At 37.0% G+C, this 25778-nt stretch overlaps 1 protein-coding gene across 1 annotated transcript in view; it reads right to left on the reverse strand.

The window, feature by feature from the left end:
* The window catches only part of CCDC39 (coiled-coil domain containing 39), a 49776-nt gene that overhangs the window by 12129 nt on the left and 11869 nt on the right, over nucleotides 1-25778 (reverse strand). Inside the window, exons 7-13 of the mRNA XM_034999517.1 lie at nucleotides 22549-22740; nucleotides 19623-19726; nucleotides 18735-18867; nucleotides 15299-15493; nucleotides 14191-14355; nucleotides 4299-4436; nucleotides 1920-2128 (exon numbers count right to left, since the gene is read on the reverse strand). Coding sequence (XP_034855408.1) covers nucleotides 1920-2128; nucleotides 4299-4436; nucleotides 14191-14355; nucleotides 15299-15493; nucleotides 18735-18867; nucleotides 19623-19726; nucleotides 22549-22740 — 1136 coding nt within the window. The remainder of the gene's footprint in view (nucleotides 1-1919; nucleotides 2129-4298; nucleotides 4437-14190; nucleotides 14356-15298; nucleotides 15494-18734; nucleotides 18868-19622; nucleotides 19727-22548; nucleotides 22741-25778) is intronic.

The following is a 25778-nucleotide window of genomic DNA, read 5'->3' on the forward strand; positions in this document are numbered from 1 at the left end:
AAGAAAGAAAGGAAAAAAAGAAAATATTGGCAGGGTGCCTCGGTCGCTTAGTCAGTTAAGCTGCTGGTTCTTGATTTCAGCTCAAATCATGATCTCAGGGTCCTGGGGGCTCTCAGTGGGGAGTCTGCCTGAGATTCTCTACCTCTTCCTCTGCCCCTCCCCACACTAGTGCACTCTCTTGATCTCTCTCTAAAATAAAAAAAATAAATAAATCTTTAAAAAAAAAAGTACTGGCAGGGGCGCCTGGGTGGCTCACTCAGTCAAGCACCTGCCTTCAGCTCGGGTGTTGATCTCAGGGTCCTGGGATCGAGCCCCGCATCGGGCTGCCTGCTCAGTGGGGAGTCTGCCTCTCCCTCTCACTCTGCTCCCCCCTGCTTGTGCTCACTCTATCAAATAAATAAATAAAATCTTTTTAAAAAAAAGTACTGGCCCTCTCTCACTGTATCTATCTGTATCGTATGAATAAAATCTTTTTTTAAAAAGTACTGGCAATAATATGGAGAAATTGGAACCCTTGTGCACTATTGGTGGAACTGTAAAATGATGCAACCACTATGGAAAACAGTATTGCAGTTCGTCAAAAAATTACAAATAGAACTACCATATGATACAGCAATCCCACTTCCTGTTAGATAGCCAAAAAAATCAAAAGCAGGTACTTGAAGAAATCTCTGCACCCCAATGTTCATAGCAGCATTTTATTCATAATAGCCAAGAGGTAAAGCAACCCAAACATCCATGGACAGATGAATGGATACATTAAATGTGGTATATACATGTAATGGAATATTATTCAGCCTTAAAAGGAAATTGCATCACATGCTACATAGATGAACCTGAGGACATTATGCTAAGTGGAATAAGCCAGTCACAAAAGACAAATACTGCATGATTCCGCTTACATGAAGTATCTATAGCAGTCAAATTCATACAGACAGAAAGAATGGTAGTTACCAAGGGCTGGGAGAAGGAGGAAATGGAAGGTTATAAAGACTGAAAAGGGAGACACAAAACTGTTATTTGCAATTGATGTAAATGAAATACCTAGAAATTAGAATCTACAGATCAACTGTCAGAATTAATAAAAGTTTAAGCAAAGTTAATGGATTCTTAATATATAGAAATCAACTGTATTTCTACAATGCTAGTAACAAACCAAAAATGAAATGATTTAAAAGAAATAACATTGACAGAAAGATTTTTAAAAGTAGCAGGTAGGGGCACCTATATGGCTCAGTCCATTGAGCATCTAACTCTTGATTTTGGCTCAGGTCATGATCTCAGGGTCCTGGGATCGAGCTCCACATCAGGCTCCCTGCTCAGTGGGAAGCCTGCTTCTCCCTCTCCCACTCCCCCCGCTTGTGTTCCCTCTCTCGCTGTCTCTCTCTGTCAAATAAATAAATAAAATCTTTTAATAAATAAATAAATGCAGCCATGGCGAAGCATGTTATTGAACTCTCCCCACAAAACATACTCGAGGGCGCCTGGGTGGCTCAGTCATTAAGCGTCTGCCTTTGGCTCAGGTCATGGTCCCAGGGTGCTGGGATCGAGTCTCACATTGGGCTCCCTGCTCAGCAGGAAGCCTGCTTCTCCCTCTCCACTCCCCACTGCTTGTGTCCCCTCTCTCACTGTGTCTCTCTCTGTCAAATAAATAAATAAAATCTTTAAAAAAAAAAAAATACTTAAAAATCAGTTCCAAGGGAATTAGTGATCTCATTGCAAAAGGGATAATCTAAAGAATTAGGAGTTAGCCAAAGGAAAGAAGGAGGAAAAACCATAGGTTTATGACTAAGATATGTCCAATATATTAAAAGCCTTTTCAAATAAGTAAGAAAAAGATGATCATCCAGTCAGTTCTTCTGATACGACGCTTACATTTTAAAAAAATTTTAGCAGTATTTTAAAACTCGAATTATTACCTTATGTTCTGCCGTTCTTGCTCAACATATCTTATTTGTGAAGCAAGCATTGTTTTGTGAACTTTAATTTCTTCAATTCGTTCTTCCATAGCTGTGTGTAATTGCTGTTTTCTTTTTTCCAGAGAAAGTACTTCTTCTGCCTTACTGTGAAGCATTTCTCTAGCACGTTTAACTTCAAGTTTTAAAAGATTGTCTTCTATCATCAAATCCTGTCAACATAACAAAATTGTCAGATACTGAAATAATTACTATTATACCCAATCCATAATATTTTCTTTTATTGCCACAGAAGTCAAACTTGAAAATATAACTTTTTCTAATTTGACCACTGACCAAGGTAACTAGGATTAAATTTAGATTGCTCTGAGTGATGACTCTTGGTTTCTCTTCACTTTTTAAGAAAAGGATTTATTTCAAGTCTTATTATAATTCAATTTGAAATTTAAGTTTTACTAATAAAAAAAAAGGAAGAAGTTATTCCCAAAATTGAAACTTATAATCCAGGAATATAGTCCTATATAGTCCTGTGGATGAAAATTTTTATATTCTAAACTAAATCTAACAAAACAACATGTAAATAAATTTTTATTCTAAACAATTCAGTCATGGATAGAGTACTGACACAAGAGTACACAAATAGATCAGTTTTCAGAATAGAAAGCCCAGAAACAAACACTCCAGAACATAAGGCTTTATTATTTCAAAACATAGCTTTTCAGGTGGAGAGAAGATTAGATCCCTACATCTCAAATGTACCAAAAATAAATTCCAGATTAATGAAAAATTTAATGTAAGAGAGAAAACCAATGCAGTTACTGAAATAGTAAACATTTGTTTGATTTTTAGTATGACAAAGAAGTTTCTAAGTATAAAAATTATGCAGGGAAAAACAAATATTTGATGTTAAAAAAAGTTTTTAATGTCAAAAAACTGAATAAAAATTTAAAGATAAATGGAAAAAATATTGACAATATTTATGACAGAGTTAAAAGTTTTACATATGAAGGTCTTTTGCAAAGCAATTCAAAAATACAAACCTTCTAATGGAAATATGAGCTAAGATAAAAATCTAGAAATCCAAAAAAGAAAGATTATGGAATATAACATACTAGAAAAAAATGTTTTAAACATTTTTTCGAGAGGGAGAGAGCATGCACAAGTGGCGGGGGGAGGGGACCACAGAGGGAGAGGGAGAGAAACCCAAGCAGGCTCTATGCACAGTGCGGAGCCCACACGGGGCTCAATCCACAACCCTGAGATCATGACCTGCACAGAAAGCAAAAGTCAGACACTTAACCCACTGAGCCACCCAGGCACCCTTAAACATTTTTATTTAAACATAAATATTTTAAATTTTATGTTGAAACATGAAATGTTTTCACGTGTCACCAACTTAAAAAATATAGACTAAAACAATGAAATACAATGTTTGCCCATCAAATTCACAATTTTATAAATTATAATATCCAGCCTTACTGGTGGTGTGTAAAATAGAATGCTACACACTGCTGGTGGGAGTATTAAATGAATCCTCTAGAAGAAGACAATTTGGCTTAAAAATAGTTTGGGGGCACCTGGGTGGCTCAGTTGAGCGCCCGACTCTTGGTTTCAGCTCAGGTCATGATTTCAGGGTCATGAGAGCAAGTCCTTTGTGGAGCTCCCCACTCAGCATGGAGTCTGCTTCAGAGTCTCCCTCTCTCCCTCTGCCACTCCCCCTGTTGATGCGTGCTCTCTCTCTCTAAAATAAAATAAAATATTTTTTAAAAAAGAAAATAGTTTCAAGATACTGAAAATATTCATTCTTTTTGGACCATAATTATATAATTATAAATTTTTCCTAACTCATTAAATAACTATACAGTGATATATATGCATGGTATATGGTAGTACTATTTTTTTTTTAAGTGGGTTCCACACCCAAGGTGGGGCTCAAACTCATGACCTTGAGAACAAAAGTCGCATGCTCCACTGACTGAGCCAGCCAGACGCCCCTGATAGTACTATTTAGAATAACCAAACATTGGAAATAAACACAAAAGAAACACGAAAAACAGGAGATGGTTAAATAAATTATGGTAACTTGCATGCAATAAACTGTAGAAAGCCTTTAAAAATTATTTTTAAAGAATATTTAATGTTCAATATTTAATGCTTGCAAACATACATGGAAATAGAGAATATATTTAAATTTTTTAAAAAATAATATATATAAAGCCAATTTTCTTCAAAAGACTACAAGGAAATAATATAACTTTAACACCTTATCTTGTATACAGTGACTTATATTCATCTTTATAAATTGGTATATTTTTTAAATTTTCTATAGTTAGCATTAAAATGTGGTTTTTAATATTTCATACACATATGATTTTACTGCACCTGTTTCAAAGCTTTGGTTTTATTAAGTTCTTTCTCTGATCTGTCACTGAAAAGGTTTAGTTCATTTATTTTGGTCATGAGGAACTGTTTTTCATCACAATTTTTACTGTTTGACTTCTTGATAAAATAAAGATCATTCTATAAAAAGGGAAAAGAGGTGAAATACATATTTTAAAATAACATTAAATACATAGTATTAAACATATCTTACATTAAATTATATGCTCCATTGAATATTTATAATAATTCGATTTTTAAATCTCATTCTTCGTGCTCTAATGTTTCTAATATAGTACATGGGGATATTCACATAGAAACATTTTCATTTTTATCACTTACTGATTTTTTGGATTTGGTTTAGGTTCAGTAATTCTGGTAAATATTATGTACAGTTCGACCTGAATTATTGGGGGATTGTCATTTATGGGGAGAAATATGAGGAGGAAGCCAAGCATTGGTTCAGTACACAGCTCACCTTTTTAAGTTTATTACTTGATTCAACCCACGTCACAGAAGGCAAAAACCTTCACGGTCTAAAAAAGCATAGGGTTTTCGTTCATGGTACAAGGTCTAGAATCAGATGGCCATAATTATACATTAACCATCTGACCCTGGTGGACAACCTACGCTTCCTTAGTTTCCTCATTTCTAAAATGGAGATGACAATACCCACCTCTCTGAGCTGCTGTTACTGTCAAAGATGTTACTGTCAAAGAGTATGTTCAACAGTGTTTGACACATAGAAGGGTCATGAATTCTTACTATTATTTAATTACATGTATAATCACATATTGCTAGAGAGAAAAATGCTAGAAAAGACCTAAGTCCATCAGATGCATAAATGTGTCACACATACCCAGATATCAGTTCCTAGCTTTATAACAATCTACATCTCTCCACTCACCCAGACCTCGGAACAAGGTTTGTGCTCATAGTCCCCTCTGGGTACCTAAAGCAAAAATTTTCTAGTTTCAAGACCTAGTTCTGTTCCTCTCGCCCTCTTTTTTTTTTTTTTTTTAAGATTTTATTTATTTTTTGACAGAGAGAGAGGCAGGGAGAGAGGGAATACAAGCAAGGGGAGCTGCAGAGGGAGAAGCAGGCCTCCCGCGGAGCAGAGAGCCCGATGCGGGGCTCGATCCCAGGACCCTGGGATCATGACCTGAGCTGAAGGCAGACGCTTAATGACTGAGCCACCCAGGCACCACTCTCCCTCTATCTTTTATTCTCTCTTTCTCTCTGCCTCCCTCCTATGCCTCTCTCATTGCCTGTATTTTTCTTAGGTATCAAGACCTAAGATTACAGCAAGACAGTAAGAAGAGGAATTTTTTTTTTTTTGTATAAAGATGTGATTTCATAAAATTAACTTTTAGAATGAAAAAATTTTAACTTAAGGTGATTTTCAACCAGAAGGAATTAGTTTCTATTATGCAAAATAGGAAATGGAATGGCATGGGAGAGGTAATGCAGAATGACTTGACAATCTCATGGTACTATTGAGAAGAGCAGACTTTCATTAGAAGGTTAACTAGCTTTAATATCTTTGAAACTTCACTTGCATTTCTTTTAATTTATTTATCTCTCTGTTAAAACCAGACTTGGGATAGGCAAAAGTACTAGTCAACTGTATAACGGACAGAGCCCCAGAGTAGTTAAAAGGCAGAACACTAGAACCATTTCAACACAGCAAAACAGACACAATTCACACCAGGGTCAAGAAACATGCTTGCATACAAATGTCACCCTCCTATCATTCTGTAGCATTAATATTCTCCTCATATTCTATGTAATTAAAACAAAATCATTTATTGAATACCTACTAAAAGCACTGTGTTAAGATACACATTGCTTCTAATTCTCCCAAATGCCCTAAAATAATATCAAATATTTTCTTTCATTTAATAGATGAGTTAACTAAGGCTCAGTTAACTAGGGCTCAGAAATTTTAAAGTAGCAATACTGAGAGGGAGGAGCAAGATGGCAGAGGAGTACCCAGGAATTCAGCTGGATAGGGATCAACCATTCTGAACACCTACAAACTCCACAGGAGATCTAAGAAAAGAAGAGCAACAATTCTATGAACAGAAAAGCGACCACTTTCTGAAAGGTAGGACATGCGGAGAAGTGAATCCAAGGTGATATTTGGGAAGATAGACAGCCCAGGGAGGGAGCCTCCGTCAGCCACTACTGGCAAGTGATAGAGCAGCGGACACAAAATCAGAACTTTTAGAAGTTGGCTCTGCTGAGAAACGTCACTCCAGTGGCTAAGCGGGGCGTGGACCCTCGCTGGGACAGCATGGTCTCAGGACCCTCAGGGTCACAGAAAGACTGGGGATGCCTGAGTGCGGCAGAGCTCCCAGGTAGCGGAGCGGGGAAGCTGGCTGCAGAGACAGAGCCGAGGCGTGGGCTCTCAGCTCGGGGTTGCCATAAACCATGATCCGCAGCACAGTCGGGGAACTGCTCCTCCAGCAGGGACCCAACAAGCGGCAGATCTGGGGAGACTCCCCTTCCTCCCCTGGGAGGAGCGGCAAGGGAGCACACCGCAGGGATCTGCTGGGTTTGGAGTCTCTAATGGGGTCGTGTGCCAGAGATGGAAACTCTCAGTCACAGGCCAGGTGAGCATGGAGTGCGGCCAGAGACCAGGGAGACGGGAGTGATTGGCTGCTTTTCTCTGGGGGCGCACTGAGGAGTGGGGCCCCGAGTTCTCCACAACTTCAGAACCAGAGACAGGGAAGCCACCATTTTCATTCTCATCCTCCAAAGCTGTACGGAAAGCTTTCAGGGAACAAAAGCTCCCAAGAGCAAACCAAGAAGATTACTTAGCCTGGCCCCTGGCAAGGGCGGGGCAATTCCACCTCGGGCAAAGACATTTGAGAACCACGGCAACAGGCCCCTCCCCCAGAAGATCAGCAAGAACATCCAGCCAAGACCAAGTATACCGATCAATGAGAGCTGCAAAACCCCAGCACTAGGGGAACACAGCACATAGAATTCATGGCTTTTTTTCCCCATTATCTTTAGTCTTTCAAAGTTAATTTTTTAATTTTCTTTATTTTTTCTTTTTCTATTTTTTTTAATTTTTCTTCTTTCCTTTTTCAACCAACATATTTTATCAATTGCTTTTTTAAAATCTTTTTTAATTTTCACTTTACAAATTCTATCCATTCACTGTATTTAACCTTATTTTTTGTGTATATATATGTTTTTCTTTCTTTAAAATTTTGAGATACAGTTTCTTCTAACATACCAAAACATACCCTAAATCTAGTATATGGCTTTGTTCTAGTCTCCCACGTGATCACATTCTCTCCTTTTTTTTTCTTTTTTTAAATTTTTCTTCTTTCTTTTTTCAACAAACTTATCAATTCCTTTTTTAAAATACTTTTAAATTTTCATCTTTACAGTCATATTCCATCCCTTTATCGTATTTACCCTTATTTTTGTATATATATAAGTTTTTATTTCTTTAAAATTTTGGAGTTTCTCCTAACAGACCAAAATACACCCAAAATCTAGTGTGTGGCTGTTCTATTCACCAGCCTGATCAAAAAAAAAATTTTTTTTCCCTTTCTTTTCCCCCTAGTTTCAGATCTCTTCTGATTTGCTTAGTGTATATTTTTCTGGGGTCATTGTTACCCTTTTAGCATTTTGTTCTCTCATTCATCTATTCTTCTCTGGACCAAATGACAAAACAGAAAAACTCACCTCAAAAAAAAAACAAAAACAAGAGACAGTACCCACTGCCAGGGACCTAATCAATACAGACATTAGTAAGATGTTGGAACCAGAGTTCAAAATGACGATTATAAAGATACTAGCTGGGCTTGAAAAAAAAACATAGAAGATACTAGAGAATCCCTTTCTGGAGAAATCTAAGAACTAAAATCTAACAAGTCAAAATCAAAAAGGCTATTAATGAGGTGCAATCAAAAATGGAGGCTCTACCTGCTAGGGTAAATGAGGCAGAAGAAAGAATTAGCGATATAGAAGACCAAATGATGGAGAATAAAGAAGCTGAGAAAATGAGAGATAAACAACTACTGGATCACGAGGGCAGAATTCGAGAGATAAGGGATACCATAAGATGAAACAATATTAGAATAATTGGGATGCCAGAAGAAGAAAGAGAGAGAGGGGCAGAAGGTATACCGGAGCAAATTATAGCAGAGAACTTCCCTAATTTGAGGAAGGAAACAGGCATCAAAATCTAGGAGGCACAGAGAACCCCCCTCAAAATCAATAAAAATAGGTCAACACCCCGACATCTAATAGTAAAATTTACGAGTCTCAGAGACAAAGAGAAAATCCTAAAAGCAGCTCGGGACAAGAGGTCTGTAACCTACAACGGTAGAAACATTAGCTTGGCAGCAGACCTATCCAGAGACCTGGCAGTCCAGAAAGGACTGGCATGATATATTCAGAGCACTAAACGAGAAAAATATGCAGCCAAGAATACTATATCCAGCTAGGCTGTCATTGAAAATAGAAGGAGAGATAAAAAGCTTCCAGGACAAACAAAAACTAAAAGAATTTGCAAACATCAAACCAGTCCTACAAGAAATATTGAAAGGGGTCCTCTAAGCAAAGAGAGAGCCTAAAAGTAACATAGAGCAGAAAGGAACAGAGACAATATACAGTAATAGTCACCTTACAGGCAATACAATGGCACTGAATTCATATCTTTCAATAGTTACCCTGAATGTAAATGGGCTAAATGCCCCAATCAAAAGACACAGGGTATCAGATTGGATAAAAAAACAAGACCCATCGATATGCCATTTGCAAGAGACTCATTTTAGACCCAAAGACACCTCCAAATTTAAAGTGAGGGGGTGGAAAACCATTTACCATGCTAATGGACATCAAAGAAAGCTGGGGTGGCAATCCTTATATCAGACAAATTAGATTTTAAACCAAAGACTATAATAAGAGATGAGGAAGGACACTATATCATACGTAAAGGGTCTACGCAACAAGAATCAATTAAAGATTTTAGTTATTTGACAGAGAGAGAGAGAGAGCGAGAGCAGGAACACCAGCAGGGGGAGTTGGAGAGGGAGAAGCAGGCTTCCCACCGAGCAGGGAACCCGATGCGGGACTCAATCCCAGGACCCTGGGATCATGAACTGAGCCGAAGGCAGACGCTTAACAACTGAGCCACCCAGGCACCTGAAGATCCAACAATTTTAAATATCTATGCCCCTAACATGGAAGCAGCAAATTATATAAGCCAATTAATAACAAAATCAAAGAAATATCGACAATAATACAGTTATAGTAGGGACTTTAACACCCCCTTCACTGAAATGGACAGATCATCTAAGCAAAAGATCAACAAGGAAATAAAGGCTTTAAATGATACACTGGACCAGCAACCTCACAGATATACTCAGAACATTCCATTCCAAAGCAACAGAATACACATTCTTCTCTAGTGCATATGGAACATTCTCCAGAATAGATCACATCCTGGGTCACAAATCAGGTCAACCAGTACCAAAAGACTGGGATCATTCTCTGCATATTTTCAGACTACAATGCTTTGAAACTAGAACTCAGTCACAAGAGGAAAGTTGGAAAGAAATACATAGAGGCTAAAGAGCATCCTACTAAAGAATGAATGGGTCAACCAGGAAATTAAAGAAGAATTTTTAAAAATTCAAGGAAACAAATGAAAATGAAAACACAACTAACTGTTCAAAATCTTTGGGATGCAGCAAAGGCAGTCCTAAGAGGAAAGTATATAGCAATACAAGCCTTTCTCAAGAAACAAGAAAGGTCTCAAGTACACAACCTAACCCTACACCTAAAGGAGCTGGAGGAAGAACAGCAAATAAAGCCTAAACCCAGCAGGAGAAGAGAAATAATAAAGATCAGAGCAGAAATCAATGAAATAGAAACCAAAAGAACAGTAGAACAGATCAATGAAACTAGGAGCTGGTTCTTTGAAAGAATTAAGATTGATAAACCCCTGGCCAGACTTATCAAAAAGAAAAGAGAAAGGACCCAAATGAATAAAATCATGAATGAAAGAGGAGAGATCACAACCAACACCAAAGAAATACAAACAATTATAAGAACATCTTATGAGCAACTATATGCCAACAAATTAGACAATCTGGATGAAATGAATGCATTCCTAGAGACATATAAACTACCAAAACTGAAGAAGGAAGAAATAGAAAACCTGACCAGACCCATAACCAGTAAGGAAAGTGAAGCAGTCATCAAAAATCTCCCAACAAACAAGAGCCTAGGACCAGATGGCTTCCCAGGGGAATTCTACCAAACATTTAAAGAACAATTAATACCTATTCTTCTGAAACTGTTTCGAAAAATAGAAATGGAAGGAAAACTTCCAAACTCGTTTTATGTGGCCAGCATTACCTGGATCCCAAAACCAGACAAAGACCCCATCAAAAAGGAGAATTACAGACCAATATCCCTGATGAACATGGATGCAAAAATTCTCACCAAAATACTAGCCAATAGGATCCAACAGTACATTAAAAGGATTATTCATCACGACCAAGCGGGATTTATTCCTGGGCTGCAAGGTTGGTTCAATATCCGCAAATCAATCAATGTGATACAATACATTAATAAAAGCAATAACAAGAACCATATGATCTTCTCAATAGATGCAGAAAAAGCTTTTGACAAAGTACAGCATCCTTTCTTGATCAAAACTCTTCACAGTGTAGGGATACAGGGTACATACTTCAATATCATAAAAGCTATCTATGAAAAACCCACAGCGAATATCATTCTCAATGGGGAAAAACTGAGACCTTTTCCCCTAAGGTCAGGAACACGGCAGGGATGTCCACTATCACCACTGCTATTCAACACAGTATTAGAAGTTCTAGCCACAGCAATCACACAACAAAAAGAAATAAAAGGCATCCGAATCAGCAGTCAAACTCTCACTCTTTGCAGATGATATGATACTTTATGTGGAAAACCCAAAAGACTCCACCCCAAAACTGCTAGAACTCATACAGGAATTCAGTAAAGTGGCAGGATATAAAATCAAGGCACAGAAACCAGTGGCATTCCTATACACCAACAATAAGACAGAAGAAAGAGAAATTAAGGTGTTGATCCCATTTACAATTGCACCCAAAACCATAAGATACCTAGGAATAAATCTAACCAAAGAGGCAAAGGATCTGTACTCCGAAAACTATAGAATACTCATGAAAGAAATTGAGGAAGACACAAAGAAATGGAAAAACGTTCCATGCTCATGGACTGGAAGAACAAATAGTGTGAAAATGTCTATGCTACCTAGAGCAATCGACACATTTAATGCAATCCCTATCAAAATACCAACCACTTTTTTCAAAGAAATGGAACAAATAATCCTAAAATTTGTATGGAACCAGAAAAGGTCCCGAATAGCCAGAGGAATGTTGAAAAAGCAAAGCAAAGCTGGTGGCACCACAATCCCGGACTTCAAGCTCTATTACAAAGCTGTCATTATCAAGACAGTATGGTACTGGCACAAAAACAGACACAGAGATCAATGGAACAGAATAGAGAGCCCAGAAATAGACCCTCAACTCTATGGTCAACGTATCTTCAACAAAGCAGGAAAGACTGTCCAATGGAAAAAAGACAGTCTCTTCAACAAATGGTGTTGGGAAAATTGGACATTCACATGCACAAGAATGAAACGGGACCATTTCCTTACACCACACACAAAAATAGACTCAAAATGGTTGAAAGACCTAAATGTGAGAAAGGAATCCATCAAAATCCTTGAGGAGAACACAGGCAGCAACCTCTTTGACCTCAGCCGCAGCAACTTCTTCCTAGACACATCACCAAAGATAAGGGAAGCAAGGGCAAAAATGAACTATTGGGACTTCATCAAGATAAAAAGCTTTTGCACAGCAAAGGAAACAGTCAACAACCAAAAGACAACAGACAGAATGGAAGAAGATATTTGCAAATGACATATCAGAAAAAGGGCTAGTATCCAAAATCTATAAAGAACTTATCAAACTCAACACCCAAAGAACAAATAATCCAAGAAATGGGCAGAAGACATGAACAGACATTTCTGCAAAGAAGACATCCAAATGGCCAACAGACACATGATAACGTGCTCAACATCACTTAGCATCAGGGAAAAACAAATCAAAACCATAATAAGATACCACCTCACACCAGTCAGAATGGCTAAAATTAACAAGTCAGGAAACGACAGATGTTGGCAAGGATGTGGAGAAAGGGGAACCCTCCTACACTGTTGGTGGAAATGCAAACTGGTGCAGCCACTCTGGAAAACAGTATGGAGGTTCCTCAAAAAGTTGAAAATAGAGCTACCATATGATCCAGCAATTGCACTACTGGGTATTTACCCCAAAGATATAAAGGTAGTGATCCAAAGGGGCACATGCACCCCAATGTTTATAGCAGCAATGTCCACAATAGCCAAACTATGGAAAGAGCCTAGATGTCCATCAACAGATGAATGGATAAAAAAGATGTGGTGTATATATATATACAATGGAATATTATGCAGCCATCGAAAAAATGAAATCTTGGCATTTGCAACAACGTGGATGGAACTAGAAGGTATTATGCTAAGCGAAATAAGTCAATCAGAGAAAGACAATTATCATATGACCTCACTGATACATGGAATTTGAGAAATAAGACAGAGGATCATAGGGCAATGGAGGGAAAAATGAAACAAGACAAAACCAGAGAGGGAAACAAACCATAAGAGACTCTTAATCATAGGAAACAAACTGAGGGTTGCTGGAGTGGAGGGGGGCTGGGAGGGATGGGGTGGCTGGTGATGGACACTGGGGAGGGTATATGCTATGGTGAGCGCTGTGAATTGTATAAGACTGATGAATCACAGACCTGTACTCCTGAAACAAATAATACATTATATGTTAATAAAAAAAAAAAAAGTAGCAGTACTGATATAACCTTGATACTAAAAACCAGTTGTTTCTGATTCCAAAACATGTGTTCTTTTCCACAAATCTAAAGAAACAGTTTTTAAAAATTTCATCAGGCTACAAGCCACTCCAAACCAAAATGTTGTCATTGTAAATTTTTTTTAATTAATTTTAAAAAGAGCTCCCTTTCACCTTTGTCATCCTAAAGGAATTCAAGGCAATTCTTCTTATAACCACTAGAGGACACTCATCACAAGCCTTTCAAACTATAAATGACATCCTTTGGGGTTCTCATCCCATTCAGGTCTATGATCGCCTTCATTCTTACTCTCCAGTTAAACTTTAACACAGGATTTATATTTTATAGGTTCCCCTAACATAGGTTTTATATGACCATAAACATAGAAATACTGGAAGATGAACATTTTCATCTTATTAACAAAATAGTCATTCAAAATATTATAACCAAGTAAATATATGAATAACAACAACAGATGACCCATAAAGGTCATTTCAAAGATAAAGGGCAATCAAGTTATTCTGGCAAAAACATAATAGAAAAATGTAATTTATCAACGTTTTAAATCATGTACTATTTAAGAGTATTTTGAAGTCGTATGGTCCAGGGATCAAATCCTAGCTCTCCATGTACTAGCTGTGTAACCATGGACAATTTACTTAATCTGTGACACAAGTAATAATATCTCCCTCACAAGACACTGATAAAGATTAAATGAGATAAAATACTAAAGGCATGTAAATATACTTATCATATAGTAAATGCACAATCAATGGTAATGTTATATTCTCATAGTCGGTATAGAAACATGAACGTCAGTTCATACATTTGTTATATATGCAGGTAGCTTGGCAATCATCCTATCCAAAGTAAAGTCTTAGGACCAAGTTGACTTAAAACAGAATGGCTAATGACTAGGATATTTGAAGCATCAAAAGTATTTTGGCTAAGTTACATGAAGCTTCTTGATCTGTGTTTCCAAAAGGCCACATGTAGATTTTTTCTCTTCCAATGTCTTTTTAAGTTCAACAATTTTTGTTTCAAGGGCTTGTTTTTCTTCTGAATTAATTTCTCCTTTTAACCGAGACATTCGGCGTTCCACTTGTTGAATGTAAAAATCCTGTTACATTTTTAAAAACAGATAGTAAGGAGAAACAAACAGTTAAAACCATTTCCATAAATGTAAAAACACAATAAACACTTTCTTAAAGTTTAGTCTTAAGTGTCATCATTTACTAAAGTCATTTTAATTCTTCAGTAATTTATAGTACAAAATCCTTTTTAACTCTAAGTAGAAAAACAGCAAACTATTCTTCGACAATCAAGGTACAGGATCGTGACATAAAAGTAAGTAATCTTCTGAAAATATAAGAAATCAGCTAGGAGGGTATTTACCATACTACTAGGATGGAACCTCAGTAAATCCACTGGATTTACATGGACATGGATTTTTGAGGGCACATTTTCTAAGGGATACAAAAAAGTCACAAATTGTTAGCCATGAATGGCTCAAATATGATGAACTTCCAATGAATTATTTTTAAAATACTTTAACATCTGCAATTTTGAGAAACTACGACATTAGATGAGGAAATTAAGATGCAGAGAGGGATGATACTAAAGAATTAACATGAGACAGAATATATAAATGGAACAAAGAAGGAAAAATGTCTAAAGTGCTTTTAAACTATTAGTCAGGGGTTGGGGTAAGGAAGCCTGTGTTTGCGTGTCTAAGACTCAACATACGGTTTTTCCAGGTTTCAGAGAGCCCACTCCTTGGATTGTTTTACTCCAGGCCCAATTGCCCCAGGTTCATTTAAAGCAGGATTGTCCCTCCCTGGAGTTGTCTATCCTCTGACCTGTTTATTTCAGATCAAGAAAAAAAAAACAGGTTTTAAGGCTCCCTTACCCCACTGCTGACCAAACATGATATCCTATTTCAGTATCTGTCTGTCCCTCCAAGAGTGCTTTAAAAATCTTTGTTTTTTCAGGACGCTGTGGTATCTGGACTGTCACAACTATAACAAATCAATATGGAAGACATTTGTAAGATTAACATCTACCTGACTGTACATAATTTCTTGCTGCTTCAAGGTTTCAAAATCCAGTTTATGTAACTGATGGTTGAGGTGCTTTAGAGAGGAACGAGTTCCTTCAATTTCTGATACAACAGCTTTTTCTTTCATTGTCTCAGTCTGTAATTCCTGAACTTTCTTAAATAGCACATCTTTCACTATGTTCAATTGAACTTCCACTTCCTGAGGATAAGAATAATAGTGATCAATGAAATTATAATACCTTGAAATGTTTTATTATATAAACGTTAAATCTGGGGGGTCATAAATTAACCCCCCAACATTTCAGCCCTTGAGAATATAAGAATGCCCTTCCCACAATTTCAACAAATCTCCAACATCTTATAATCTACTCTATTCCAGTAACTTGATCTGTCATCTTAATTCTACACCGTGTCATTCTACACCTTAGAACTTGGCTATTCCACTGGTTTCCTTATATATAGCAGAGACGCACAACTTTTAAGTTCACAGAATTTGCTGTAGTCTTGAGGGTGTTATAGGAAAGAAATCACATAGCTCAATCTCCCACCTTCTTTTGGGCACTCTCCAGTGGTGAGCAGGTAAGTGTTTAACCACCAGCTTTCCAATGGATGGGAGGTTAGGGGGAAGAAGCTGATTTTCATTTTATAAATATTCCCATCATGGCCAATTTCAAGCTACTAACATGATTCTGCTAAATGCAGATTTGGAAAGAGATATGCAGTAGCAGACCATTACATAGCATTTCCACTATACAGATATAATAAATGTAAGTAATCTTAAGTACCCTTAAGAGCATAAATAGATAATAGTAAAATCTAATTTAGAAGTGATGAGTGTTTATTACTTTGTTTTAAATATTATGTATTTAATTGTAAGTCTACATAATTTAATTTTCAATAGCAGCCATGTTTAGCAGCTGACTTGCAAAATTCCAGAAAATTTAACTATCAACTCTCATGAGCTGGTAAGGGCTGGCCCCAACACACTACTGGCACCTTCATTCACACCTTTTCTCTAGTTGGCCCCCCTACATGTGCAGCCTTCTAGGAAACAGAAACCAGTCCCCCATTCCTACTGCTCATTTCTCAAGAGGCAGATCTGTCTTGACCTTAAGGCTCCATAACAAGTGTTCTAGGCTTCAAATAGATCTCCCATGCCAAGCAAGATCTGTTGAAAGTTATCATTTTAATTGTCGAAATAATTTCCCTCGTGCTCTTATGCCCAGAGAAGCATATTTCCTTTTGGCAACCAATGAACCTCAATATGAAAACAAAATCTATGATTAGCACATTTAAATTTTGACATATTGAGAAATATAATCTTTAAAATGCCTTTTTTATATAATAGACAATTTTCATTAGTTTTAAGACCTTCTCAAAGATTGCCTGGCAGTTTTAAAGTCAGTGCTTGGTGGTGAATAACATAATCCATCACCAAAACATACAGGATTAGGATTCTTCCAAACAAAGAAAAACTAACAGCTACAAAAACCAAGATTATGAATAAACCTCTGAGACAGCACAAGTAGCACACATGCTGCCAATCCCATTTTTTCTAATTAAGCTAATTTCTTAAAAAAATGTCACCAGTTTTTAATGTCATCATCAAAAGGTCTATTTCATATGGATTTCAGTCTTTGCAGATTTCTAATAAGTTCTAATATTGTCCTATCTCAGTGCTACAGAAAATCAAGCTCTTAGGAGGAAAAAAACCATTTTTTTTTAAATAATGTGATTTAGACTCCTATGCCACTCAAGTCAAGACTGCCGCATGACTTCATTATTCAGAGATTTTGAACATTCAACAGCACACTGAAAAAGCTTGATTTTATCCAAATATAAGTGAAACCATACTTGACATTTAGCAAATGAGGGATTTTGCCATGATCTTCAGCTGCCCCTCAGAAAGAGCAGAAGCCAGAAGTAGTGCCAATAGGGTCAGGTCACAGAAGTCACTTGGAAGTTTTCAAAGAGGAAATGGTGAACCAGCCTTTCCCAGTTTCTCAAAATTGGCCTAAATGCTACCAAGATGCCAAAGACATCCCAGTAGAGTTAGTAAAGTAGAACACTTAAGAGTCCATTTACTTATAAGTGGTGCCAGACTGTCAGAGATAATAAATGATAAAGAAATACAGGGAAGGAATGTAGACCACTGGGGGGCATTGGATCACAAACAAAAAAACAAATGATAACCAACTGTAAGGGTAGAAATCAATTTTAAAACATGGGCATTTTTCAAGGTATGTCTGCAATATAAGAGCATATATATGAATGACAAGCAGAGACACACCAGGCATTGGGAAGGCACGACATCTCAAGTGGAGGGCTACCTTTGAAAGAAGACAGCCAAGGCAAATGCCAAAAGTGAAGCAAAAGGAGAAGTAGAAGCTTTAAGAGAGAAGGCCAGAAACATCTTCGGAAGCCACATACAAAAAGGGGGTCCAACAACTCAAAATTCTGATTACAAATGTGGTCACACCAGAAAGCAGAGCCTCTTAAAAGACCTCCTACTCCCTAATTACAAGAGTCTAATTCACTATTGCTAGATTCTCTGTGACTGTTTTTTTTGTTTGTTTTTGTTTTTTTGTAGTTTTTAATTTTATTATGTTAGTCACCATACAATACATCATTAGTTTTCGATGTAGTGATCCACGATCCATTGTTTTCATATAACACCCAGTGCTCCATGCAGTACGTGCCCTCCTTAATACCCATCACCAAGCTAACCAATCCCCCCTCCCCCCGCCCCTCTAGAACACTGTTTGTTTCTCAGGTCCATAGTCTCTCATGGTTCATCTCTCCCTCCAATTCCCCCCTCCCATTTTTCCCTTCCTTCTCCTAATGTCCTACATGTTATTCCTTATGTTCCACAAATAAGTGAAACCATATGATAATTGACTTTCTCTGCTTAACTTATTTTGCTTAGCATAATCTCCTCCAGTCCCATCCGTGTGATGTAAAAGTTGGGTATTCATCTTTTCTGATGGCTGAGTAATATTCCATTGTATATATGGACCACATCTTCTTTATCCATTCATCTGTTGAAGGGCATCTTGGCTCTTTCCACAGTTTGGCTATTGCAGACATTGCTGCTGTGAACATTGGGGTGCATATGGCCCTTCTTTTCACTACATCTGTGTCTTTGGGGTAAATACCCAGGAGTGCAATTGCTGGGTCATAGGGTAGCTCTATTTTTAAATTTTTGAGGAACCTCCACACTGTTTTCCAAAGTGGCTGTACCAACTTGCATTCCCACCAACAGTGTAAGAGGGTTCCCCTTTCTCCACAACCTCTCCAACATTTGTTGTTTCTTTCCCTGTCCATTTTGGCCATTCTAACCGGTGTAAGGTGGTATCTCAGTGTGGTTTTGATTTGGATTTCCCTGATGGCTAATGATGATGAACATCTGTGACTGTTTAAGAACTAAAACTAAACTTTACCTTTACACTTTTTTCCTCCTCCCTTAGCATATCTTCCAAATTGGTAGCTTTTTCTTCTACAGACATTGTTTTCTCAGTTATCTGCTTTAATTTTTTTTTTACAATCTGATTATGATTTTTAATTTTCTGTAACCTAGAGAGAATTTATGGGGAAAAATAGAAAACATGTCTAAAAAGTAATACAAACATAGAATAGCTTATCCTAAGATTTCTTCATATAACCTGAAGGTTTCTTTTTTTTTTTTTTTTTTTTAGATTTTATTTATTTAACAGAGAGAGACATAGCGGGAGCAGGAACACAAGCAGGGGGAGTGGGAGAGGGATAAGCAGGCTTCCCGCAGAGCGGGAAGCCCGATGTGGGACTCGATCCCAGGACCCTGGGATCATGACCTGAGCCGAAGGCAGACGCTTAACGACTGAGCCACCCAGGCGCCCATAACCTGAAGGTTTCTTTTGCCATAAACCTAAACCTTTTTATTACCTTTCTGGAAACCTTATATATTTATTGAATGTATATTTAATAAGTCATAAAAATATTGTTCCTAAGCCCTTACAAAGAAAAACCCAGGAAAAACTTTTTGTCAAGTTTAATAATTCAGTAGCCATCAGTTTACAATTATTTAACAAAAGCTTAAATATTTAATAATTTTTCTAGTGGTCAAAAACTAGGGAGCTTGGGTAGCTCAGTCAGTTAAGCATTCAACTCTTGATTTTAGCTCAGGGTGTGATCTGAGGGTCATGAGATCGAGCCCTGCATCTTGTCCCTCTCCCTCTGCTCTTCCCTCTACTTGTTCTCTCTCCCTCTCTCAAATAAATAAATAAATAAAATCTTTAAAAAAACATAAGTAGTCAAAAACTATAAACATATTTAAATATCTTTTTTCTTACCTTGCTGCTTCTTCATGAATGTCCTTCTTTATTTTGGAAATATTTTTCCTCATAGCTTCTAAATCACTGGAACTTCTATTCACAGTGGCTTTTAAAGAATCCAGCTATTCATTAGTTAACAGACAAAAATTACATACTTACTCTACATCTTATATAAATTAATTTCATTTTTGAGAAGTTCTATTCTGAACATGTTAGTTTTTAACCTACATCACATCCATAAATACAGTGGCCATGTTGCTGTAATCCATATAACCAGTTTTTCTTTTTGATCTGATATTACATTTTAAATGACTTATTTCATGATACTGGCAAATTACAGAGTCCTACATAGATGCATGAAAGGTACTTAGAGCAAAAGCTTCACAGTATTGGATTTGGCAATAATTTCTTGGATATGACAGGCAACAAAAGAAAAAAAGACAAATTGGACTTCATCAAAATTTAAAACTTCTGTGCATCAAAAGACAATATCAACACAGTTAAAAGGCACTCCATAAAATGGAGAAAATACTTGCAAATCATACACCTGATAAGAGATTATCTAGAATATATAGATAATTTCTAAAACTCACCACCACCACCAACAACAACAAAAAAACCCAAACTGATCCAAAATGAGGAAAGGACTTGAATAGACATTTCTCCAAAGAAGATACACTAATAAAAAATGCTCAACAGCATCAATCATTATGGAAATGCAAATCAAAACTACAATGAAATACCACCTCACACCCTTCCATAAGGATGGCTACTACCAAAAAAAGAAAAAAGAAAAAAAGGAAAGAACAAGCGTTGGCGAGAATGTGGAGAAACTAGAACTTTTGTGCACCATCGGTGGGAATATAAAATGGTACAGCCACTACAGAAAACAGTATGGTGGTCCCTCAAAAAATTAAAAACATAATTACCATAAGTACCATCCAGCAATTCTGAGATAACTGTACACCCATGTTCATAGCAGCATTATTCACAATAGTTAAAACATAACAGCAACCCAAGTGTCCGCTGACAGATAAATGGAGAAGCAAAACGTGATATATACATACAATGGAATAGTATTCAGCCCTAAAAAGTAACAAAAATTTGACATCTGCTACAACACAGATAAACCTTGAGGACATTATGCTAAGTGAAATAAATGAAATAACCCAGTCACAAAACAATAAATACTGATTTCATGCATATGAAGTACTTAGTCTCAGAGACAGAAAGTAGAATGGTAGTTGCTAGGAGCTGGGAGGAGGGGTGGAATGGGGAGTTATTGTTTAATTAGTATGCAGTTTCAGTTTTACAAGAAGAAAAGAGTTATGGAGATGGATGGTGGTGATGGTTGCATAACATTAGGAACATATTTAATACCACTGAACTGTATGCTTGAAAATGATTAAGATGGTAAAGTGTACATTATGTGTACTTTATCTCAATTTTTAAAAATAGTATATTTATTTATTTGAGAGAGAGTGAAAGAGAGAGAACATGAGCAGGGGGAGGGGCAGAGGAAGAAGCAGATTCCCCGCTGAGCAAGGAGCCCGATTCGGGGCTCGATCCCAGGACCCTGGGATCATGATCTGAACTGAAGGCAGATGTTTAACTGACTGAGCTATCCAGGTGCCCCTATTTTACCTCAAATTTAAAATTTGGAGGAAAGAAATGAATGAAGTACTGATGCATACTACAACATGGATGAACCTTGAAAACATTCTGTAAGTAAAAGAATCCAGACATGAAGTGCTCCATAGTATATTATTTCATTTATATGAAATATCCAAAATAGGCAAATCCACAGAGACAGAAAGTAGATTAGCAGTTGCCAGGGCTGAGTAGGAGGAAGGAAGCAAAGTGATTGCTAATGGGCAAGGGGTTTCTTTTTGAAAGACAAAAATAGTCTAAAAAATTAGATAGTGGTGATGGTTGCACATTCTATGAAATATTAAAAAACACTGAATTGTATACTTTAAAAGGGCAAATTATTATATGTGAATTATATCTCAATAAGCAAATTATGAATGAATGAATGAATCCCTGCATTCTTTAATGCAATTGGTTTAAACTTAAAAATTTTTAAGAATGAACTGTTATCAGTGACATTTAATTTAGGCAAGAAATTTGCTTATTTTATTTTTTTAGGACCATAAGTAATTATTCTTTTTGGACAGAAAAAAATCTTTCCTTCTTTATCAGAAATAAAAAGTATAACAACTTGTAGAATGAAATGCTCTACAATATTCCAATTTCCTGCCTAAACAGTAGTAACTTCAGATAATGTGGCCCTCAAGGCACAAATTTCAAAAAGATCCCTTTATTGCTAACTAAAGGGATCACTAACACTCCCTATGGAACAATCTAGTTGGCCATGTGTGCCTGCAAAAGAAGAAAAGAACAAAGCAGAAGTTTTGTTCTCTGTTTCAAGGTATTTTACCACTACACTGTCTCACTACTGGACTGAAATATTATCCCTTCACAAGGGGAGAAACTGAACTTAAGCAAATAACTCCACCTAGAATTTGAGTCAAAACCACCATACACATGCAGCACTGAAAAGACACTTCAGGTAATCACTAATGTCGATATTCATCTTCACGTCTGCCCATGGGCCAGTTATAATCATGATTTCAGTCTAGACCTTCAGGAGCCTTTTGCCTCAGTCACTTACAAAACTCCATATCCGTTGGGCAAGTTGTGTGCTCCACGACTTCAGGGGGAGACCTTCACACCACCTGTGGTATGCCTGGCACCTACCCCCCACCCCCGTTGCTTTCACCAAGCAGGGCTCAATTGCAGTACCCTAAAAGTTCCACAACATGAAGGGACATAAGAAAAAAGAACTAGAAGGCAATTAATTCCTTAATCAAAACAGAGCTTTTATGCTTATTTTTTAATAATTTGTCATAAACACACAAGCCACTCTTTTTAGTTGACATACCTCATCTTTCAGCTGATTTCTGTTAGTTTCATGACGTTGATACTCTGTTCTACATTTTAAAAGTTTACGATCAGCAACAGAAATTTTTTTCTCATACTCTGTGTTATTCCCAATCTCACTTTCCAAAAACTTGATCTTTTCTTTAACCAAATTTTCTTTTTCTCTTATTTCCTGCTTTATCCTTGCTAATGCCTAAGGTTTAAAAATATGGTAAATATATGTTTAATGCAAAGAACAAAACAAAAAGGAATTTAGTTTTTATTTTTCTATATTCCGTATTTTTACAAAACTTCCTAAGACAATATTTTCTTTAAAAAAGTCTATTTTGGGGGCACCTGGGTGGCTCAGTCAGTTAAGCATCCAACTCTTGATCTCAGCTCAGGTCTTGATCTCAAGGTCGTGAGTTCAAGCCCTGCACTGTGCTCCACACTGGGTGTGGAGCCTACTTCAAAAAAAAAAAGAGAGAGAGTCTATTTTTATATGAATAAAAACAAAGTATTAATATGTTACACATCAGTATCTATAAGCTCATTTTTTTTGAAGATCTTGTTTTCTTTCATCTGGTACTTTGCTAAAGAGATGAGAAAAATGTCAAGCTTTTATAAACAAAAGGTGGTATCTAAAAAATATAACATTGTTGAATATTTTTACATAGAAAGTTGGATTTCAATTATTTTTTTCCAAATATTTCATAGGGCCAGTTTTTTTTCATCTTTTGAGAATAATATTTTAGTTACTGGTTTCAATAGGAATGCTTTCACTCAGGCCTTTTTCTGATCTTGGAGAATAAAAATAAATAGAATATACAAGGTAGTAACTGAGATGTGGACAAAGCACCATGGGAAAAAGAGATGAAGTCTACCCAAGAGGAATTACTAAAAGGCATTACTTAAGAGGCTTCTCTTAAGTTACGCCTAAAAGATAAATGGAGATGCATAAATACTCTAATGTGGTTAAATCATAGGGAGGGAAGGGATGGAATGGGGATATATTAAGAAGGGGTGGGTACAAATGAAAGGAATGAGGCTGGAAAGGTAGAGGTTAGGGCCCAATTGTGAAAAAAATCAATTTTTTTAACTGCCATGTTAGAGGTTCAATTTTTAAGCAATGTGGAACAAAGAAGATTTTAGAGCTGAGGAATAAAAAGCTCATATGTGGTTTTTATAAGTGATGTTGATAGCAACATGTTAGAGGAATTGGAGGAAAAAGATAATTTTACCCTAAGATGTAATTCCAAAATGGGGTCCCACCAAACAATCCCAGAAAATTGGGTTGGGGGAGGGTGTATGTTCTGAAATGAGTAAGTTTTAGAAATCTGTATGTAATACTGTACATATTAGCATATTAAATGGATATATATTTGAAATGTACTACATTTTTTTAAAGATTTTATTTGAGAGAGAGAGAACATGAGCAGGGGAGTGGGATAGGGCAGAGGGAGAAGGAGAAGTGGGGAGTGGGGTAGGGCAGTGGGGGAGCGGGGTAGGGCAGAGGGCAGAGGGAAAGGGAGAAGCAGGCTCCCCACTGAGCAGGGAGCCCGACTCTCGGGGCTCGATCCCAGGACCCTGAGATCATGACCTGAACCGAAGGCAGACGCTTAACCGACTGAGCCACCCAAGCACCCCTGAAATGCATTACATTTAAAAAGGCACTGTAAATTTATTTAATCCCATATGTTGTCTGTAACAGTTAACACTCTATAATGTAGCATTCTATATATACACTGTGTTCATTCAACCAAAGACAGGTCAAAACATCCTAAGTTTATGTATGTCAAATGATCATTCTAGAACTTCCTGCCTTATATTGATTTTCTATGACTTAAACAGATACTTTAATACCTACTTCAACCTTCTCATCTACTCACAGTTAAGTTTTTTGTAGGTGATGCTGATAAGTACAGTAATTTTCTATACTGGAGTATCCCAGAATTTCTATACTGGAATAAAAGCATAATAGAAAAATATTTTTCCTTTTCTATATAATGTAAAAGTTTCTCTCAAGAAGCCAATTTCACGTTCATATGCTCAGACTCCTGCCAAGAAGACACTAAGAAGGCAGGAAATGTTTTGGAGGAAAAGGAACAAAAGATCAAATCCTCTGGTGGTGTAAACTGGATCTCACTGGCTCACCAGCACTGACTGACACATCTCTTCTCAACTCTGTGTTGAATGGAGTCACGTTGGTATGGAAGTAGTTTCCCCACAGAAATCAGAAATGCTACAAATGGGAAGCCAGTTGTTAAACACTCAGAAGCATACCACTACATATGAAGCCACTTCTTAGCACCCACCCTATTCCCTTACAATAAAGACAACCAGGAGATGTCCATGAGGAGCCATAGTGAATATGACCAGAGAGCTACAAGTTGTATATTCTGCCAAATCAGCAGGCTGAGTCAATTTAGCTATGGGGTTGTATAAGAATGCAATTGTGGATCTGCAATCTTGGATCTGTCACATTTGATCTACACAGAGGAAGAGTCAGGACTTGATGTCTGAAACCAAGATCAGCATTAAGAATTAAGAGGAACTCATAGTTAAGACTGGTTCTCCCTTGTCCCTCCAAGGAAGTCATAGGCCATTTTGTTGATAAAATGTTGGTTACTTATAGAAATTTAAAATAAAAGAATAATTTACATATAAGTCACATATAGCAAGTAAATCTCATACAGATATGAGAATTCCAAACTCCCAAAGACCTAAGCTGCTTGCCTTTCCACGGAGTAGACACAGAATGGAAGTTAACATATCCTCAATTCCTTCTCCTTCCCAACTCTCCCTAATCTTCCCATTTTTACTCACCACCATTTTGCCCTTCAATGACTTTCTAAAAAACGTCTCCTAAATTACCTCTGAAAGTAGCAAAGATAACACTAGGTCCATGTTTAATTGGTGTGGTACTCCTTCCCTTCCAAGCTTCTACCCTATTATGGGTGCCTCAGTTTCAAAAGTGAAACTTTATCACAGTCTAGGTTTCTTTCCTGACTCTCCCTTTTTGTTTCTTGGCCAACCATGACACTCATTTCCCTACACCAGTGATTACTTCAAATAGCACATAAATATTAAGTCCAAAGCACCTTGGGCAACCATGTGTAAGTCAGAGCATTGGTTTTACTGCACTAACATTATCTATTGACTTTCTCTTGTTCCACATTTCAGAGTGGCAGGATCTAGTCTTCAGCATTATAATACCATAAGTAAATAATCCTCATAAAATCACATATCTAA

Source organism: Mirounga leonina, unplaced genomic scaffold, assembly GCF_011800145.1.
Source record: "Mirounga leonina isolate KUSES-001 unplaced genomic scaffold, KU_Mleo_1.0 Mir_115, whole genome shotgun sequence".
Taxonomy (NCBI): Eukaryota; Metazoa; Chordata; class Mammalia; order Carnivora; family Phocidae; genus Mirounga; species Mirounga leonina.